The sequence below is a fragment of the Musca domestica genome, unplaced genomic scaffold, assembly GCF_030504385.1.
Source record: "Musca domestica strain aabys unplaced genomic scaffold, Musca_domestica.polishedcontigs.V.1.1 138, whole genome shotgun sequence".
NCBI lineage: Eukaryota > Metazoa > Arthropoda > Insecta > Diptera > Muscidae > Musca > Musca domestica.
In genome coordinates, this window is record NW_026712189.1 from 397,501 (window position 1) to 417,748 (window position 20,248).

Below are 20,248 nucleotides of genomic sequence, written 5' to 3' on the forward strand. Positions count from 1 at the left end.
TTATATTTTCTTTTCCCTTTCTCGGAACTAGAAACCACTGTGCTTTCAAATTTATTTTCACTAGAATTTCATAAACACAATTCCCTTCACAGAGTTGCTGTTACAAAACTTGCAAAGCGCTTTACAATAGAAATGGAAACAACTTTGCAAAAAAAGAAAAAAAAAACAACAACTGTTTAAACAACTGAAACGGGAAGGGAGGAAGGATGCTACCGCATTTAGTCAAGAGCTTCGGAATTAGTGCTTAGGCCAATGGAGGGCATTTGTGCGGCATGCACAGACGATGGCAGACAAGTTGGCGGCAGATCGGGGCGGTTTGGCTCGGCTATTATTAACAGCGATTAAATTTAAAACCATTTTATGAATTGTTGTTTTTTTTTCTTGTTGTTTGGGTGCAGCACTCTTCATCCTGGGCCTGCATCAAACTTCCACTCAAAATACTCAAAGCGCTTGTATGTTATTATTGTTTGTTGTAAGTTGTTGTTGCTGATGATAATCGCAACGACAATGTTGTCGACGCAGTTGTTTCTGTGTTTTTTCTCGCAGAGGAAAGGCAGGCAGTCAGGCACAATTCATTTTAGTTATTTTCCATTCATTGTTCCTCGCCTGGTCAGCCAGCCAGCCCTTGCCTTGGGCATGGCCTGGTTAGACATAGCGTGGCGCTTTTCAGTGTGTGTGTGCAATATTGTGGCACAACAAGGAGTGTTGGACGAACAATCAAGTTTTTGGCTGCTCCAATTTACCAATGTTTGTGTTTATGACTGCGGCTGGTCCATGACACGCTCTATGCCAAAAATGCAACAAAAAACCAAAGAAATCTGCTGGAATTGCACAAACCTTTGAAATGAAGTTGAAACTTTCATTTTTTGCCAACACTGTCCTTTTTCACTGTTCCGCTGTTAGAGATTTTCTTAAATTTGCTTTAGTTTCGCTTTCCTTTCTCTCCGGTGAAGGCGTTTTGGGAAGAAATAACCCAAAAAAATGCATTGGAAAACAAGTTCACGTAGAAGAACGTGATTGCCTTTCACTTGAAAATTGCAACTTTGATTTGATATTCAAATAACTTTCAAATGGATTGAATTGCAAACAATCAGCAGAGATGGTGAGAGAGGGAACGATAGAAACAATTTGATGTGAAATTTCACAATTTTTAAATAATGAAAAAGCTCATAAAAATTTTCATTGTAACCCAAAATAATAGAAACAGGTAAGAAGGCCGTAAAGAGGAACTTTAAAAACGAAAGTAATGGGAAGCGAAATTCGAAAAAGGTCCACTTTAAATTACAAATTTTAGTGAATTCGGCATATGAACCCTCCTTGAATATAGCTCGAATATATATCTTTGTCCGATTTGAGTTTTTTTGTGCACTAAATGGCCAATATCCACCCAAATGTACTGAATTTTGACATTCGCGATGGAATTCAGCCTAAAAGCAAGTGCTTCAAGTTTTGTGTTAAAGTCCCTCAAATGCTAATATGCACTCCTCAACTATGATATTTGATACCGGGCATCAGATACTGCTCAAAAATACCTCTTCCAAATTTTATCGAGATCGGCTCATATTTTTTATAGTTTCGATATACATCTTCATCCGATTTTTGGGTTATTGCTCACTAACAGAATAGATTTTTTCATATTCAACCGAATTTTACCATTTGGTAAAACTCGGTCCGGTATACCTATTGCTCAAATAAATATTCTGTAATATAACCTTATCGAAGTTAATTCATTGGTTCATAGTAAATTCCCAATATAACTAATGTAGGGTTTCATATAGTCGGCCTCACCCGAATATTGATATTCCCTTACTATTGTTTTTTTTATACCCCACACCACATAGTGGTAAGGGTATTATGTCTTTATGCCTTTGCTTGTAACATTGAGAAGGAAGCTAGATAGGCCATAATTACTTCTGAGGATCCTTATAGCATCACTTTCTGAGTCAGTCCTTCTGTCCGTCCAAGTATTCATTTGAACAAAATGAAGGTCGCATTTATTATCCGATTGAGATAAAATTTTGCAACCAATATTTGTTTGTCCCAATAACGAACCCTATAGAAATTGATGAGAATCGGTTCAAATGTAGATATAGCTCCCATATATCTTCAACCAATTTCTGGATAATTGTGCACCAAATGTCAAATATAAGTCCAAATGGCCTGTAAATCAAATTTGGAGAAAATCGATTCAGATTTAGCTATAGCTCCAAAATAAATATTTCATTCTATTTGGTTTTACAAGTCCCTCACATGCGTAATATCCATTCGACAACAATGATATTTGGTACCAGATATCGTATAGAGCTCAGAAATACCTTTGCCAAAAGTTATTCGTGGTGGAATTCAAGCGCGATGGTGTGATTTCTTCATATTTGGCTGGAATTCCACAAGTGGCTATCGTTAGAGCACTTCAGCATTTAAATGTAAATAAATCTTTTGAATCACATACCATCGCTCTTTACCGCGATACTGGTAGCGTAGCCCGACGTCAAGGAAGTGGACGGAAGAAAACAGCAACATCAGCAGAAATGGTTCGAGTAAAGAAACGACTTGATCGAAACCCACGTCACATTGGCCGAAAAATGGCTCGTGAGCTAAACACATCGCAATATTCCACTCGGCAAATATTGAAAAATTAGCTCGTGTGCAAGAACTTAAAATAGACTCAAAAGAGCTAAAGAGTGGCTTCGCTTGGCCGAAAGTGGTGAACTGCCGAATTTTGTTTTCTCCGATGAGGAAACATTCGTTGTCCAGCAGTTTCTAAACAAACAAAATGATCGTGTTTACTTGCCAAAGAGGTCAGCTGAAAATGTGAACCTTCGGTTGGCCACCAGAACTTAAGCGCCGCCATGGTGATGATGTGGCCGCCATAACGGCCGATGGTCGCTATCCGCTCGTATTAATCGACCTTGGCATCAAAATAAATGGCGAAAATATTCTGAATGGTGTATTAAAGCATTGGGCGCACAAACATTTTGGCCGCAGACCTTGAACATTTCAACAGGACTCAGAACCATCGCACTCAGCACGCGTCACCCAAGAATGGTTACCAAATGAGGTTTCTCGCTTCATTACCAACGCACAATGCCAACCAAATCTCCGGGTACCAATCCGTTGGACTATTGTCTCGGGAATATTTCGGGAAGCACGGTTGGCACTAAAAAATACCAAAGTGTCGGGCACCTCAAGCAATCGCTTCGCCTGGAATGGGCCAAAAAGACCGATCCTAACGGAATTTAGAATGTAGGTGGGGCTAGGGCCAGAATAGAAGCCTATTGCTTTTGGAGATGATCGCATAATATTTAGGGGTTGAAACGGACCAAAAACTGAAAAATGTCCTGACCTCACAATTGAAGCTAAGAAGAGAGTTAATGACAGGCCTGAGAAGAGAGTTAATGACAGGGAAGAATTCTAGCATTTTGGATGACCATTATATTATATTTAGCTGTCAAATGGACCACAATAACTAACAGCACGACGGAGTGCGTAAATATTGGACAAATGTCCCTGGTCAAAATGCTAATGGTAATATCTGGGCAGTGCTCCGCGACATAATTTCAAAAGCGAAATCTTCCAAAAGCATTTGGACATAAAATGGCTTCTAACATATTGTAGTGTTGTAATGTATCAGATGATCGTTACGGGAGCTCTACTAAATATGCATAGTGGTGTATGGTACCATATAGTCGGCCCCGTCCGTCGTTCGAAATTCCCTGTTACTGTTTCTTTTCTTTGAGTTTTGATTTTTAAATTTCCCGCTTTGAGCTAAATTTAAATTTCGTAGTTACTATCTGAGTTTCCTGCGGCGTATGAGGAATATTGTTCCAAGAGAAATATCATGCGTCTAATTTTTCTTTGTTAGAATTCTCTTCAAATTTTCTATTAGATTTTATATTCATGATATACATTATAGAAAAAAAAAAACTATTTCCATATCAAAAAATTGGATATGTGCCCCCCCCCTGGCGTATTAGGTATGCTGTTCCATGTTAAATGTCATACGCCCCATTTCCCTCTGTTAAAATGGCTCTCTTGCCTTTCTGGGCATGCCATGTGGGTGAGAATACAATTAATTTAATGAATATATTATCACATCTTCAATAAAGAAAATAAGTTTAATTTAATATGTCATACGTTGTATACCCATAAATTTCTATCTCAATTTTTGATACATTCGATTTGAATTTTAAATCTATAAAAGGATACTTTGTAAAAACTTCATCGCATTCTCATATAAAATGTGTCCAAGATCACAAAAGAGAGTTTTGTATTTTTACAACAAAAAAGTATACTTTTGACCTGAAATGTTCACTTGGTTATAGCAATTATGAAGCGAAGAGGTAGTCAATCAGTTTTATTTTTTTTTTTTTTATTTTCACTATTTTTATACCCTCCACCATAAGTTTGTCATTCCGTTTGTAACACTTCGAAATATATATTTTATACCCAACACGGTACATTTTGATCAGCATAAAATTCTCTACGTTTTGGTATTGGTTATTATTCACCGGAATTGTTTCAAATTTGGTATTTGAAGTTTGTAAGGGGTACTACAGCCTCGTCGTCGTATAGACACTACATTCGATATTTTTAAGATTTTAACAAAAATTTTAACGGATTTTATTTTTTTTTTAAATTGCCAAATTCGCTGGAGCGTGTTCAAAGATCGGCCCGGTCGAACTTTTTACTTGTTATTTATTATACCCTACAACACTATGTGTTGGGGGTATTATAAGTCTGATTGGGCCAAAAATTATGTAACACCACGAAATATTGATTTCCCACATAGGAAAGTATATATGGATCTTCCTATCTCGCCGAGCTGAGTCGATCTAGCTATGTATGTCCGTCCGTCCGTCTGTCCGTCTGTCCATATTAATTTGTAATCACTCTACAGGTCGCAATTATGGCCCGATCTTAACGAAATTTAGAATGGAGGTGGGGCTAGGGTCAGAATAGAACCCTATTTCTTTTGGAGATGATCGCCAAATGTTTAGGGGTTGAAATGGACCAAATACTGAAAAAATGTCGGATTTTGCAGTAGCTATACAGGTCGCAATTATAGACCAATCGAATGCATGTAGCTAGAGTTCAGGGCGGGGAAGAAGCCTACCAATTTGGGTGGTCATCGGATAATATTTAGCGGGTAAAATAGGCCATATCTTTTTTGTTGAAAAAATTCAAAATTTTTCATTAAACCGCGAATATTTTAAATCCCGGCGAAATCACAAAGCCTTGACAAGGTTACTTCTGATCTTTACATTGATGTTAAGATCAAAAAAATCGAATATATAGCAAATACATGTGATATATGTCTATCAAAGAAGATATGCTTGAAAGATCTCATATATGTCGAGAACGGCTGAACTGATTTCGACAGTTCTCATTAATTCTGAATGGCCTTTTGGCAGGAAAGAAAAAACGTCTAAAAAACTGCATAAAAATATCTCTCTAAATATGAAAATATTGATTTTGTAATATTTTCTCATATTTTTTCCATTTTGTCATATTTTTGGCATATTTTCATTTTGAATTAAACATTTGGTAATATTTCTACAGCTAACAAAACTAAGTAGTTAGGATATCAGGATATCATATACAGATCGCTTTTATGGCCCGATCCTTACGAAATTTTGCATGGGGATAAGATGAGGATCAGAATAGAAGCCTACTCTTTTCGGAGATGATCGTCATATATTTAGGGGTTGAAATGGACCAAAAAACTGCAAAATTGTCAGCAGGTCGTAATTATCGCCCGATCCTCACGCACATTTGAATGGGGGTTACCGGACATTGCAAAAGCCAAACAGTTTTGGATGGCCATCCAAAAATATTCAATGTGTAAAGGAGTTTGCCAACTTTTGTAGACAAAATACGAAAATGTCCATTCCAGTGACTTTTTGGAGAATTCACAAATACAGGAAAGACGCACTTCCGACTATTTCGTTAACGCTGATTTCGTTGAAGAATATAGTCAAATGTCTGTATCTCATATAGATGCGTTTCAGTCAAAAACCAATAATAAATGTTAATTTTTTCCCACTTCTGAGAGATTATAGGTCTTTGGGAAATATTGGTTCCAGATCTAGGAAGACCATTTAAGTGCAACATCTACCAATAAATTGGAAATGAGCAAATTAGTTTAAGTTGCTATTATTCGAAAATTAGAGAACGAAACCTGATGGTTTTCTTTTATTATTTGTCACAATATCTTGTGGAATTCTGTCGAGTATTTCGCCTATATAAACTGTATGGTTTATTATAGTGTTGTAGAGTATTCAACGGTCGGCCCGCTCGACTGTAGCCTTTGCTTACTTGTTTATTAATTTTATTAATTTTATTATTATTATTATTATTATTATTATTATTATTATTATTATTATTATTATTATTATTATTATTATTATTATTATTATTATTATTATTATTATTTTTAACGTTTACATTTGGGCAAACTTACTCAGTAAAATTCAATCATACACCTATATAATTTTTTGTCTTTTTCGGGTTGAGCTACTAATCTGACGTTAAAATTCCACTACAATTAAATAAATTGAAATAATTTTTTTTTATACATTTTTATTGTTTTCATCGACTTAAATAAAAAACTAAATACGAACAAATAAACTTTAACTTGTGTCAATCATTATTTATCTCGAAAAAATCTTCAATGTTTTAACCAAAAAACTACACTTGCAATTATTTTTTTTTTTTCTTCTTTTTAATTTTGATAATTTGAACTCTATGGAAAATTTATTTTTCTACATTTTATATAAATTTCTAATAATACATATCTTAATTATAACATTTAATTTTAACTTTTTTTAGTTTTAGGGGGAAACTTCACAGATGAAAAACGTTTCAAAACTACAGGGTGAATCATTCCATTTCAGTCCTTTGCCATCACGATTCCACAGTTCCATGCAATTCTCCTCTTCACCATTTTCGTAGCGATAGTTATTCGGCTCGCCGGCATTCCAATTGATGAATGTAATTGGACGACCCGTCGACATCCAAAAGAAGCTGCCCTCGTCGGCTAAATCAGTGCCGGAAATCCAGAAGTGTTCATTTTGTAGACCTGTGGGAAATAAAAATATATTTAAGAATAAATTACCAATGAGTTTGTATTTTTAAAGGGATTATTGTCGTGGATTTTATAGGACCTACAACTATTTGTGACGGCTATTATGGATTTTTGAAAAAAAAAAAAAAAAAAATGTGGGACTATATAAAGCTACAATGGTGTTTCTAGGGAAAATAATTAATAGGTGACTTTGGAAGCTACTATAGTGTATGTCTAGACTAACAATCATTTAAAGATTAACCTTAGAGCCACTAGACGAAGATTTTCAGAACAAATCAACCCATATTTTCCAAAGAACATTCAGAGCCACCATGGATCACGAAAATACTTTTAAGAGGAAGACACGTCATGACAATTTTCTGATAGCTTGTTTTAAATTATTTTTTCCAAGGACTTTTAGGAGTATTTTTCATAGCCAATAATCGAATTTTAAGAATTTTTTTCTAGGCTCATAGGATTTCTTGAATTGCGGATTTTTAAGATTATTTTCCCAAAGACAATAGAATCATAAGAGACAGCTGAGCCACTAAACCTGGATATTGAGAATGATTTTTATACCCTAAACCATAGTATGGAGGGTATATTAAATTTGTCATTCCGTTTGTAAAACAACGAAATATACATTTTAGACCACACACTTTAGCTTCAGAACGAAATTATGTAAGTTGATAACATTTTGCTCAAATATGTGTTATGTCTGCAGGACTTTTGGTATTGAAAATGGGTGATGTAGGTCCACTTTTTGGTATAGCCCTCACATAATGGTGCCTCCCTATTTTCGGTATTTTGATGATTTAAGCGACATTATTCAACGGAAATGTTTCAAATTTGGTATTTGAAGTTCGTAATGGTTCGCCTATGACAGAAAATTGTATGTGCAGATCGAAGCCTTTGTATATCCCCCATATAACGGCACCTCCCAATATTTGATTTTTTAATGATTTTAGCGATATTATTCACCGGAATTGTTTCAAATTTGGTATTTGAAAGTTCGTAATGGATACTACAGCCTATTACAGAAAATTGTCTGTGCAGGTCCACGCCTTCGTATAGCCCTCATGTAACGGCACCTCCCGATATTTGAGAAATGAGTACATACTTTTATACAACTTTTTTAAGAAACAAACGTGTCCTTTTTAGGAGTATTTTAGGCGAAAAACATAGAAAGGAAATTCGACATTTAAAACATATTTTCGTGAGGACCTGGCGTTGACTTTTTTGAAATATTTTTTCAAAGATCTTGTAAGAATATTTTTAAGAGACCAAATGTTCATATTTTATAAATATTTTTCAGGAGCCAAACTAAAATTTTTCGATTATATTTTTTAAGAACCAACTGTCCACATTTTAACAGTATTTTTACTGGGATCAAATATTTTCAAAGACACGAAATTTGGTCTCTTGAGTAATTTTTTTCAAGGCAGGAATTTTTTTTCCTTTGAAAATTTTTTCAAGGACAACAGTAGACTTTGGACGTATAGATGTTAAATGAACTAAATATACTTTTTGACATGATTTTACTAAAAATATTGTTCAAAGGACAAAAATTGATTTTAGGAGTAATATTTTCCAATATTACCAAACGAGATTTTCTTAGAATAATTTTCATGGTCTTTTTGATGGATTAACCGTTGAACTTTTTTAAAAAAATTTTTCAAAAACCAAAATAGACGCTATTGGAATATTTTTCAAAAGTCTATGAAGGCTCTTGAGTAATATTTTTTTCAAGGCAGGAAACATTTCTTCCATTGAAATGTTTTTCAAGGACAACAGTAGATTTTAGACTGATAGATGGTAAAGGATTTAAATTGAGTTTTTTTAAATATTTTTTTAAAGACAAAAAATGATCTTTAATGCAATATTTCCTCAAATTACCAAAAGAGATTTTCTTAGAATACATTTTAATGGACAGAACATGGCCTTTTTGCAAATATGTTTGCAAGGACTAGCCGTTGAACTTTTTTAGAATATTTTTTCAAGAACCAAAATTGGTGTTTTTCGAATATTTTTTAAGACCATGAGTGCTTTTCTAAGACCTCAAGATTAAATACTTCAATCTTTAAGTCTTAGAAAAGCACTCATGGTCTTAAAAAATATTCGAAATACATTCTTCCAAGGACCAAAGATGGAACTTTTAAGAATGTGTGTTCAATGACTAATTCGGATTTTTTATGAGTATAACTTCAAGTTCCAACAGTTTGATTTTTAGACCAACGTTAGGACTGATCAATGTGGACTATTTAGGAAAAATTTTGAAATTGGTGATAATCAGATACGATTTAGACATAGCTCCCACATATCTTCAACCGATTTCGGGTTAAATGTCCCCTAAATGACCAATATAAGTCCAAATGACCTGTATTTCGGTACATCCCACCGAATTCAGTCTAGCAATAAGTTAATCAAATTTGGAGAAAATCGGTTCAGATATAGCTACAGCCCCCAAATATATGTTTCATCCGATTTGTGGTTTTAAATCCCTCATATGCGTAATACTCACTCCAGAAGAATGATATTAGTACCTGATATCAGATACTGCTCAAAAATGCCTCTGCCAAATTTTATCGAGATCGGTTCAGATTAGGATATAGCTCGCATATATATATTTATACGATATAAGGTTAATTGTGCACCAAATGGCTACTATCAGCCCAAATGGACTGAATTTTGGCATTTACGACTAAATTCATAATATACACCAGTACTTTAAATTTGGTGTATATCGGTTAAGATATAGCTATAGCTCCCATGTATATATTTTGTCCGATTTGGGGTTTAAAGTAATATGCATTCCATAACAGTGATCTTTGGTACCAGATACAGCTCTGAAATGAGTATATAAAATTTTGTCAAGATCGGTTCAGATTTGGATATAGGTCCTATATATATCTTCAACTAATATTGGTCCAAAAGTCCTGAATTCAGTCTAGAAGCAAGTATATCGAATTCGTCCCGATTTCACGTTTATTTGCAAATAATGGCTAATAACAGTCCAAAAGGAGTGAATTTCGGGATGTACGTTTCCATTTTGTGCAACTCGGCTCCGTTATATTTTTTTAATATAATCCTTCTCAAAGTGATATCATACACTCCATAGCAAACTATAACTGCTCTAAAGCCAAATGTTGATAGGTGGTATGATCTGCTTGAAATAAATTCTTTTCTTACGGGAGCTCTAATAGATATGCATAGTGAAGTAGGGTATCATATAGTCGGTACTGCCCTTCTTTTGACTTTTCCTTACTGGTTCATTTTAGAATATATAACTATAATGTATCTAGTTCAATACATAGCCTGCTTGGAGCGTTTCATCTTAAGGATTGTTTGTTTTTTCATGAAATCTAACTTATGTCTCTTGCGACCTTTGGCCAGCTCCCAAAATAATGAATTGTAAATGTATATTTTTTGTTGTTTTTTTTTTTTTTTTCAATTTTATTTACATTTTATTTTCTTTCTTTAATTACTAAACAATATCATTTGTTTGAACATTTAGATTGTTGTCTTTTTGTTGTAAACATAAATAATTATAACTAATTACTAAAACTAAAAAAACTAAAAAAACGATTAAAAAATACGTACATTCTTCTTCATTCATTTTTTAAACTATTCCTACAAATGAAGAGGCATGAAAAGCAACATATGATAGTGTTTTTGTATTGTGAGTGAGTGAGGGGCGGGCGGTCGGTCGGTCAATTGGTCGGATGTATCACTAAAATCTGTAAGGATTTCCAAACAAATCCTTTGGTAAAAATAAACTACGCACAGACTTCTTTCTGTCATTCAAAGCTCTTCGTCGACATCGTCATTGTGTTAATTGTGGTAGCAACAATATGTGTAAATTATGCATGTATTTGTGAGTAAGTGAGTTATTGTTATCAGTTGTTGTGATTCAGTGGCAGAGAGAGCGTGTGAGCGAGAGAGAGATTATCATTTTCTTTAATTGCATGCATGCATTTTAACTAAAAATTAAGCAAATTATTAAAAATTGCAATATTTTTCTCCAACTAAACTAAATCAAATGCATTTGTTGAATGAAATGTAAAGGACATTTGTGAAAGCCACTAGCGTTATGGAATATGGAAAAAAGCCTAAAAAAAGAGAGCTAAAAAATTACTATCCATGTTTTTTTTTTTTTTTTTGTTTTACTTATTTTCTTGCCAATTCGTTTTGTTTTTTCTTAATTCGCTTAAAATTTGTTATCCTAAATCCATTGTTGTTGTGGTTGTTGTAGTAGTCGTTGTGGTTCCACCTATTCATCCATACTTAGGGTTGTACTTCACACACGAAATATGTCTCGAAACTACAGGGTGAATCATTCCACTTCAGACCCTTGCCATCACGATTCCACAGTTCCATGCAATTTTCCTCTTCACCATTTTCATAGCGGAAATTATTCGGTTCGCCAGCATTCCAATTTGTAAAGGTAATCGGGCGACCGGTGGCCATCCAGAAGAAGCTACCCTCATCGGCTAGATCGGTACCCGATATCCAGAAATGTTCATTACCCAAACCTAGATGGCAAAAAGAGAAGAAAATGAAAGAAAGAAAAGAGAAAGAGAGAAAAATACGGAAATTTCAATTGAAGCAGATTCTTTCAAGCATTGCCTAATTGCATTAACTACACCAATCACCATTTTGAATTTAAATACCAAACGAAAAAAACCAAGTGTAACTACATAAGCAAAGTTATAAAATAGCATGTATAATAATATAATTATTACAAATTAGTAGTTATTAAAAAAATATTCTCCAAGTTTTGCAATAAAATGACAATGTGATTGTTTAAACAAAATTGTCAATGTTTTATAAGGGACCCCTTTTGAAAATTTTGCTTATATTAGCCTCAAGTCAAACATTCTATATGAAATTCCAAAAAGTGCACGAACTCACACAGCAACAGAAAGAAAATAGACTCAAAAGAGCTAAAGAGTTGCTTCGCTTGGCCGAAAGTGGTGAACTGCCGAATTTGGTTTTCTACGACGAGAAAACATTCGTTGTCCAGCAGTTTGTAAACAAACAAAATTATCGTGTTTAATTGCCAAAGAGGTCAGCTGAAAATGTGCACCTTCGGTTGGCCACCAGAACTCAAGCGCCCGCCATGGTGATGATGTGGGCCGCCATTACAGCCGATTGTCGCTCTCCGCCCTATTAATTGACTGTGGCATCAGAATAAATGCCAAATATTATCGCGAAAATATTCTGGAGGGTGTATTAAAGCCTAGGACACGCAAACATTTCGGCCGCAGACCTTAGATATTCCAACAGGACTAAGCATCATCGCACTCAACACGCGCAACCCAAGAATGGTTACCAAATGAGATTTCTTGCCTCATTTCCAACGCACAATGGCCACCAAAATCTCCGGATACCAATCCGGAAAACAAGGTTAGCACTAAACCAGTAAAGAAAGTCTTAAAGTCGGGCGGGCCGACTTTATGATACCCTACACCACTTTGCTCATTAAGTAGAGCTCCACATAACAATTAAAAGTTTTTATGGGAGAATTCAATCATACACGCAATGATTATAATTATAATTTAAAGTTCAAAGGACTAAATATGCCGAAGCATTTGTATCTTTTAAATTTGGAATTGTATTGCCCATTTGGTGCACTATTACTTCGAAATCGGATAAAGATATATATGGGAACTATATCCAGATCTGAACCGATCTCGATAAAATTTGGCAAAGATATTTCTGAGCTGTATTTGATATATTTCCCTGAATATCGTTGTTACGGAGTGCATATTACGGTTGTGGGTAACAAATATAACAAATCGGATGAATAATATATATGGAAGCTATAGCTATATCTGAACCGATCTTCACCAAATTTGACATACTAGCTTCTAGACTCAATTCGGTCGTAAGTGCCAAATTCCATCCCATTTAGACAAATATTAGATGTTTGGTGCACAATAAAAGGTAAATCGGACGAAGTTATATATGGGAGCTATATCCAAATCTGAACCGATCTCGATAAAATTTAGCAAATGTATTTCTGAGCTGTATTTGATATATTTCCCCAACTATTGTTGTTACAGAGTGCATATTACGGCGGCGGTGGACAAAAATAACAAATCGGATGAACAATGTATATGGGAGCTATAGCTATATCTGAACCGATTTCGATCAAATTTGGCATACTTATTTTCAGACCTAATTTGGGTGTATATGCAAAATTCCATACAATTCGGGCTGATATTACACGTTTGGTGTACAATAAAAATCAAATCGGATGAAGATATATATGGGAGCTATATCTAAATTTTGACCGATTATCTAAAATTTCAATAGGGTTCGTCCTTGGGCCAAACAAATGATCTTTGCAAAATTTCATCTGGATCGGGCAATAAATGCGACCTGTACTTTGTTTACAAAAATACATGGACAGGCGGACGGGCAGACGGACGGACGGACATGCATAAATCGACTCAGAATGTGATTCTATGCAGATCATCAAAAGGAACTATGGGTCTATCTCGTTTCCTTCTGCCTGTTACAAACAAATGCACAAAGACATAATACCCTGACCACCTTGTGGTGTAGGGTATAAAAAATACCAAAGTGTCGATCACCTCAAGCAAGCGCTTCGCCATGAATGGGCCAAAATACCGCACAGCAACATTCGGGCACCGTGTGACGGGGTCATTTGCCGTTCGAAGGCCACTTACAATTATGGATTGTCTTAAAATCCACAAAATTCCTTGTGACTACATTACCCCCCAGGAACAGAATTGTCCATATAGGTCTCCAATATCATATATCCCCTATAAAACAGTTCGTCCCGAAAGTCAGTATTTTGAAAGTCTTTGCGACGTTATTCGAATTTTTTCAAATTTCTCTTATAAATTTCGGAACAGTTACTACAGCCAATGATACAAATTACTTATTAATTATTTTCCGGCGGTCTCTTTTTGAGATTTTTCAAGTTTCATCCAAATTGTGGAGGGTATAAAAGTTCGGCCCGGCCGAACTTAGATGCTTTTTTAATTGTTGTGTACTATATTCCTTTGGAAACATATATCTATTATTCATCATTATCAGATCTCATTTGAATTTGCAATAAAAACAAGTAAAGAAAGTCTTAAAGTCGGGCGGGGCCGACTTTATGATACCCTACACCACTTTGCTAATTTAGTAGAGCTCCACATAACAATTAAAAGTTTTTATGGGAGAATGCAATCATACACGCTATGATTATAATTATAATTTAAAGTTCAAAGGACTAAATATGCCGAAGCATTTGTATATTTTAAATTCGGAATTGTATTGCCCATTTGGTGCACAATTAATTTGAAATCGGATAAATATATATGGGAGCTATATCCAAATCTGAACCGATCACGATAAAATTTGGCAAAGATATTTCTGAGCTGTATTTGATATATTTCCCTGAATATCGTTGTTACGGAGTGCATATAACGGTTGTGGGTAACAAATATAACAAATCGGATGAATAATATATATGGAGGCTATAGCTATATCTGAACTGATCTTCACCAAAGTTGACATACTAGCTTCTAGACTCAATTCGGTCGTATGTGCCAAATTCCATCCCATTTGGACAAATATTAGACGTTTGGTGCACAATAAAAGGTAAATCGGACGAAGTTATATATGGGAGCTATACCCAAATCTGAACCAATCTCGATAAAATTTAGCAAATGTATTTCTGAGCTGTATTTGATATATTTCCCCAAATATTGTTGTTGCAGATTGCATATTACGGCGGCGGTGGACAAAAATAACAAATCGGATGAACAATGTATATGGGAGCTATAGCTATATCTGAACCGATTTCTATCAAATTTGGCATACTTATTTTCAGGCCTAATTTGTGTGTATATGCAAAATTCCATACAATTCGGGCTGATATTACACGTTTGGTGCACAATAAAAAGCAAATCGGATGAAGATACATATGGGAGCTATATCTAAATTTTGACCGATTATCTCCAATTTCAATAGGGTTCGTCCTTGGGCCAAACAAAAAATCTTTGCAAAATTTCATCTGGATCGGACAATAAATGCGACCTGTACTTTGTTTACAAAAATACATGGACAGACGGACGGACAGACGGACGGACGGACATGCATAAATCGACTCAGAATGTGATTCTATGCAGATCATCAAAAGGAACTATGGGTCAATCTCGTTTCCTTCTGCCTGACCACCTTGTGGTGTAGGGTATAAAAAATACCAAAGTGTCGATCACCTCAAGCAAGCGCTTCGCCGTGAATGGGCCAAAATACCGCACAGGAACATTCGGGCACCGTGTGACGGTTTCATTGGCCGTTCGAAGGCCACTTACAATTATGGATTGTCTTAAAATCCACAAAATTCCTTGTGACTACATTACCCCCCAGGAAGAGAATTGTCCATATAGGTCCCCAATATCTTATATCCCCTATATAACATTTCCTCCCGATATTCGGTATTTTGAGAATTTTTGCGACGTTATTCAAATTTTTTCAAATTTCTTTTATAAATTTCGGAACAGTTACTACAGCCAATAATACAAATTACTTATGCAGGACCATGTATTCGTATAGCCCCCATGTAACGGTTTTCATTTGAGCGGTATTTTCCGGCGGTCTCGTTTTGAGATTTTTCAAGTTTCATCCAAATTGTGGAGGCTATAAAAGTTCGGCCCGGCCGAACTTAGCTGCTTTTTTACTTGTTGTGTTCGATATTCCTTCGGAAACATATATCTATTATTCATCATTATCAGATTTTATTTGAATTTGCAATAAAAAAATTCTCTTTAATTAGATTCCCTTCATTTTCAAATATTTACATACCCGAGTTCTTTTTTTTCACATACATACAATTTGACAATTCCCAAATGTTAAGCGAAAACAATTGACATTTGAAATATTTGCTCCAATTTTTTTCCATTTTACTTTTGTTTTAGAGGAAAAAAACAAAGGCTCTAACAAGTTTTATTACTGCTCTACATCTCTAACGAACAGGGCATGCCGTTTGTATCTCCCTTCACACAAACGCTTATTAAATGCTTGCATTTACTCTATTTTTATGTTCGTTTTCATTTTTTTTGCCTCTAAATGAAATTATATTTCCGGGTATTATGGCATGGCATGGCTTTCAATATTTTTGCGCTAGTTTTCCTTTTTGGCTTCTTTTGTCACAGACAACAGCAGCAGCAGCCATATTAACTCTGAACTATGGGCAGAGAGTTAAGTTGCTGCTACATTGTTCGGAGCAATGCATTGCCTTCTTTGCTCTCGCCGGGTATACCATAGATTCCATGTAACCCATATTCGAGCAATGACTTATTACAACAAGACAAGCGACAAGCAACATCGAACCCCCAACCACCAGCCACCACCGCCACCTCCAACGCCATGCCACATTACCATTCACCAAACATTACAATCTCAATGTAAAGTTACAAACAAACTTCTATGTATGAACAATTGTAGCATTTTTCGTTCGCTTTTTTGTTTTTGTAGATAACAGATGGAGTTGATGTTTTCTCTTTTCTCTGTTTAGCCCATTTGGTTAGCTGGTTACATGACTACGGTCCCACCATTTAACCTAATTTTCACATTTTAACGTCAAATGTTCAAATGCTTCAAATCTAATCGAAACCAAAGCGGGTGGAATGAAAGGAATTCAATAAAGTTTCGAAAAAAAAGAAATGTAATTTAAATGGAATGCTGTATTCCCGTGAGAGAAAGGGAAATCAGAAAATGGAGCTGGAAATCCTCTTGTGTTTAGTAATTAGAAAGGAATTTTGGTCATCAATTAAGGGAAAGTTAAATGTTGAGAAATTAAATTAATTGGAGAAAAAGTTCCACTAATTTACGTTTAATGAAAATGCATAATCTTCAGATATATATCGGAGAATGTTACTTAAAAGATATACACATCAATATAACTATTTTAAAAGCTCTCCTATATACAGAAAACCCATAAAAAATGTTTAATGTTCAGAAGAACTCATCGATCTGAAAAAGCTTGTTAAATGTCTTCTCTCTCTAGTTTCCCCTGCAATTCTAATTTTATCGTACCCATAAATGATTTTCTATCTTTAGAAGAACGCCTCTCTAAAAAATAACCTTTTGGCAAGACTTCTCACCACCTCTTGTGATGACCTTCATTATACCCTACACCACAATGTGGTCAGGGTATTATGTCTTTGTGCATTTGTTTGTAACAGGCAAAAGGAAACGAGATAAACCCATAGTTCATTTTGATGATCTGCATAGAATCACTTTCTGAGTTGATTTATGCATGTCAGTCCGTCTGTCCGTCCGTCCGTCTGTCCATGTATTCTTGTGAACAAAATGCAGGTCGCATTTATTATCCGATTGAGATAAAATTTTGCAAACAACATTTGTTTGGCCCAAGGACGAACCCTATTGATATTGGAGATAATCGGTAAAAATGTAGATATAGCTCCCATATGTATCTTCGCCCGATTTGCCTTTTATTGTGCACCAAACGTGTAATATCAGTCCGAATAGTATGAAATTTTGCATATACAACCAAATTAGGCCTGAAAATAAGTATGCCAAATTTTATCGAAATCGGTGCAGATATTGATATAGCTCCCATATATATTGTTCATCCGATTTGTTATTTTTGTCCTCCGCAGCCGTAATATGCACTCTGTAACAACAATATTTGGGGAAATATATCAAATGCAGCTCAGAAATACCTTTGCTAAATTTTGTCGAGATTGGTTCAGATTTGGATATAGCTCCCATATATAACTTCGTCCGATTTACCATTTATTGTGCACCAAACGTCTAATATTTGTCCAAATGGGATGGAATTTAGCACATACGACCGAATTTAGTCCAGAAGGTAGTATGCCAAATTTGGTGAAGATCGGTTCAGATATAGTTATAGCTCCCATACATATTGTTCATCCGATTTGTAGTATTTGTTACCCACAGCCGTAATATGCACTCCGTAACAACGATATTCAGGGAAATATATCAAATACAGCTCAGAAATATCTTTGCCAAATTTTATCGAGATCGGTTCAGATTTGGATATAGTTCCCATATATATTTTTATCCGATTTCAAATTAATTTCGCACCAAATGGGCAATACAAGTCCGAATTTAAAAGATACAAATGCTTCGGCATATTTAGTCCTTTGAATTTTAAAAATATAATTATAATCATAGCGTGCAAAGTGGTGTAGGGTATCATAAAATCGGCCCCGCCTGACTTTAGGACTTTCTTTACTGGTTTTCCCTAAAAGCAGCGGTGCTCAAAACCGTGTTCTAGAACATGAGCCGAAAAAAGAGATAATTTAAGAGAAAATTAAAATTCTGTTTTTCGTTATATTTTACGATTCCATTTAATTGTTTTTAAGCATAAATGCTTGCCAAAATAATTTATAAAGCAAATGGATAAAAAATATTTGTTTAAATAATGACAGTGTTAGTCCTTGATTTAAATAAGCAAATAGAAATTTGACCATAAAGAGATATTTTTTCTTGAGCACCGCTGCTAAAAGGTATTCTCTTGCTTTATCTCTCTCTCTCTTTCTGTAGAAAACTCCTTAAATAGTATACTTAGAACGCGTTTCCTCTCGGCAGAAGAGCCTTCCAAGGCATTTAATGGAATAGACGTTTAAAACAACTATTCTCTCTACAACAGTCGTGTGCAGGATCATTGTATTTTAATTGTTCTGATTGTGAGAAAACTACGCCCGCAAGTGGTCCCAATTTAAAGGGTCCTCACCCTTCATATTTTTACGTACGCCTTCCTTCAAATAAGTATGCCTTTGAAAGGTGTCCTCCTCTCTAGTAGGTGTTATCTTATAATAAAATAAATCTAGAATTTTGTTGTTACAAAAATCGTCAGGCTTAATCCCATTATTGTTGTTTTTATAAAACAACATTTGTTTATTAGTGGAGAACGAAATATCTAGAATATAGTTAAAAACAAACCTTCCAACCCTAAGTCTTCTGTCTCAAAAAAAAAAAAAAATTGTTTACGAAAGAGATTCCGGAAGTCTTGGAGTCCATTTCTTTTTAGAAGAGATTCTGGAGGAGTACCTGTAGGTCTTCTCTTTTTAGAAAAACCTCTGACGGTCTTTTGTCCAATTGTGTTTCCTATAGAAAAGCTTTTACATGTCTTTTACCTACAAAAAAAGGTTCTGAAGATTTTCTGTCTATGAAGGAAGATCTTTTGTCAATAGAAGGGTTTCTGAAGGGTTTTTGTTTATTAAAAATCTTCTAAAAGTCTATCCTATATAAAAGAGACTATGAGCGTCCACCATCTATAGAAAAGCTTCTGAAATTTGTATGTTAATGAAGGTGTGAGGTCTATAGAAGTGCTGAATATTTTCTATCTGTTGAATACCTTCTATATAAAAAAGAAATTTTGAACGTCTGACGTCTACAGAGAAACTTCTGGAGGTCTTCTATCTATAAAAGAGATTCTGAAAGTCTTCTATATATAGAAGAGCTCATGAAGCTCTATGAATACTATAAAATAGTTTTTAAAATTTCTTGTGTCTATAGAAGAGCTATTAAAGATTGTTTGTCTATTAAAGAGCTTATTATATTAATTTATCTTTGGAAGAATTTCCCAAGGACTTGTGAATATAGGGGAGCACTTGGAGGTCTTCTGTGTAGAAAATAGCTTCCAAAAACCTATAGCAGACCTTTTAAATGTATTATTTATACAGTAGATTTTATATTTCACTAAAAAACTCCAAATATTTGGGATTTAACTGGAATTTGAAATCCTCTAACAAAAATACAGGTTTTTTTAATGGAACTGAAAAAAAAAAACAACGGAACAGGGAAAGGATTTTTTGATTTCTGCTCCGATTTTTCGACAGTAGGCGGAATCCTTGATGTTGGCAGTACTCATATCGATGATATAAATTTTATTTAGGATTTATAGTCCTTTTGACAGGCTCGTCCTCATTGATTCACTTAAAAGAAAACTAGTCATATTACTCAGTTCCAATCAGTTCGCCTTCCCCATATCTAAGATGGTACCATGCGGTATTATTTGAAAGAATAGAGCAAAAGTTTTGAAATTTGGTATGAGAAAGTTGTAAAGTAAGTTTGATGAAGGCGGCTTGAGAAATGTCTACCAAGTGTGCGAACTGTACAAATGGTACAAAATTAGGTACAGTTTGGTTTAGGGTGAACGAATGAAGC

At 34.8% G+C, this 20,248-nt stretch overlaps 1 protein-coding gene across 3 annotated transcripts in view; it reads right to left on the bottom strand.

Annotated features, from left to right (window-relative positions):
* Window positions 1-6,616: 6,616 nt before the first annotated feature.
* Window positions 6,617-20,248, bottom strand: part of LOC101888973 (uncharacterized protein DDB_G0290587) — a 133,238-nt gene continuing 119,606 nt past the window's right edge. The window contains exons 5-6 of one of the 3 annotated variants that reach the window (XM_059118952.1): window positions 11,348-11,595; window positions 7,009-7,078 (exon numbers count right to left, since the gene is read on the bottom strand). In XM_059118952.1, the coding sequence (XP_058974935.1) occupies window positions 11,348-11,595 (248 nt within the window). In that variant the 3' untranslated portion in view covers window positions 7,009-7,078. Of the gene's footprint in view, window positions 7,079-10,494; window positions 11,596-20,248 lie in introns of those variants that run through there. The other 2 variants (XM_059118953.1, XM_059118951.1) reach the window with 2 other exon arrangements.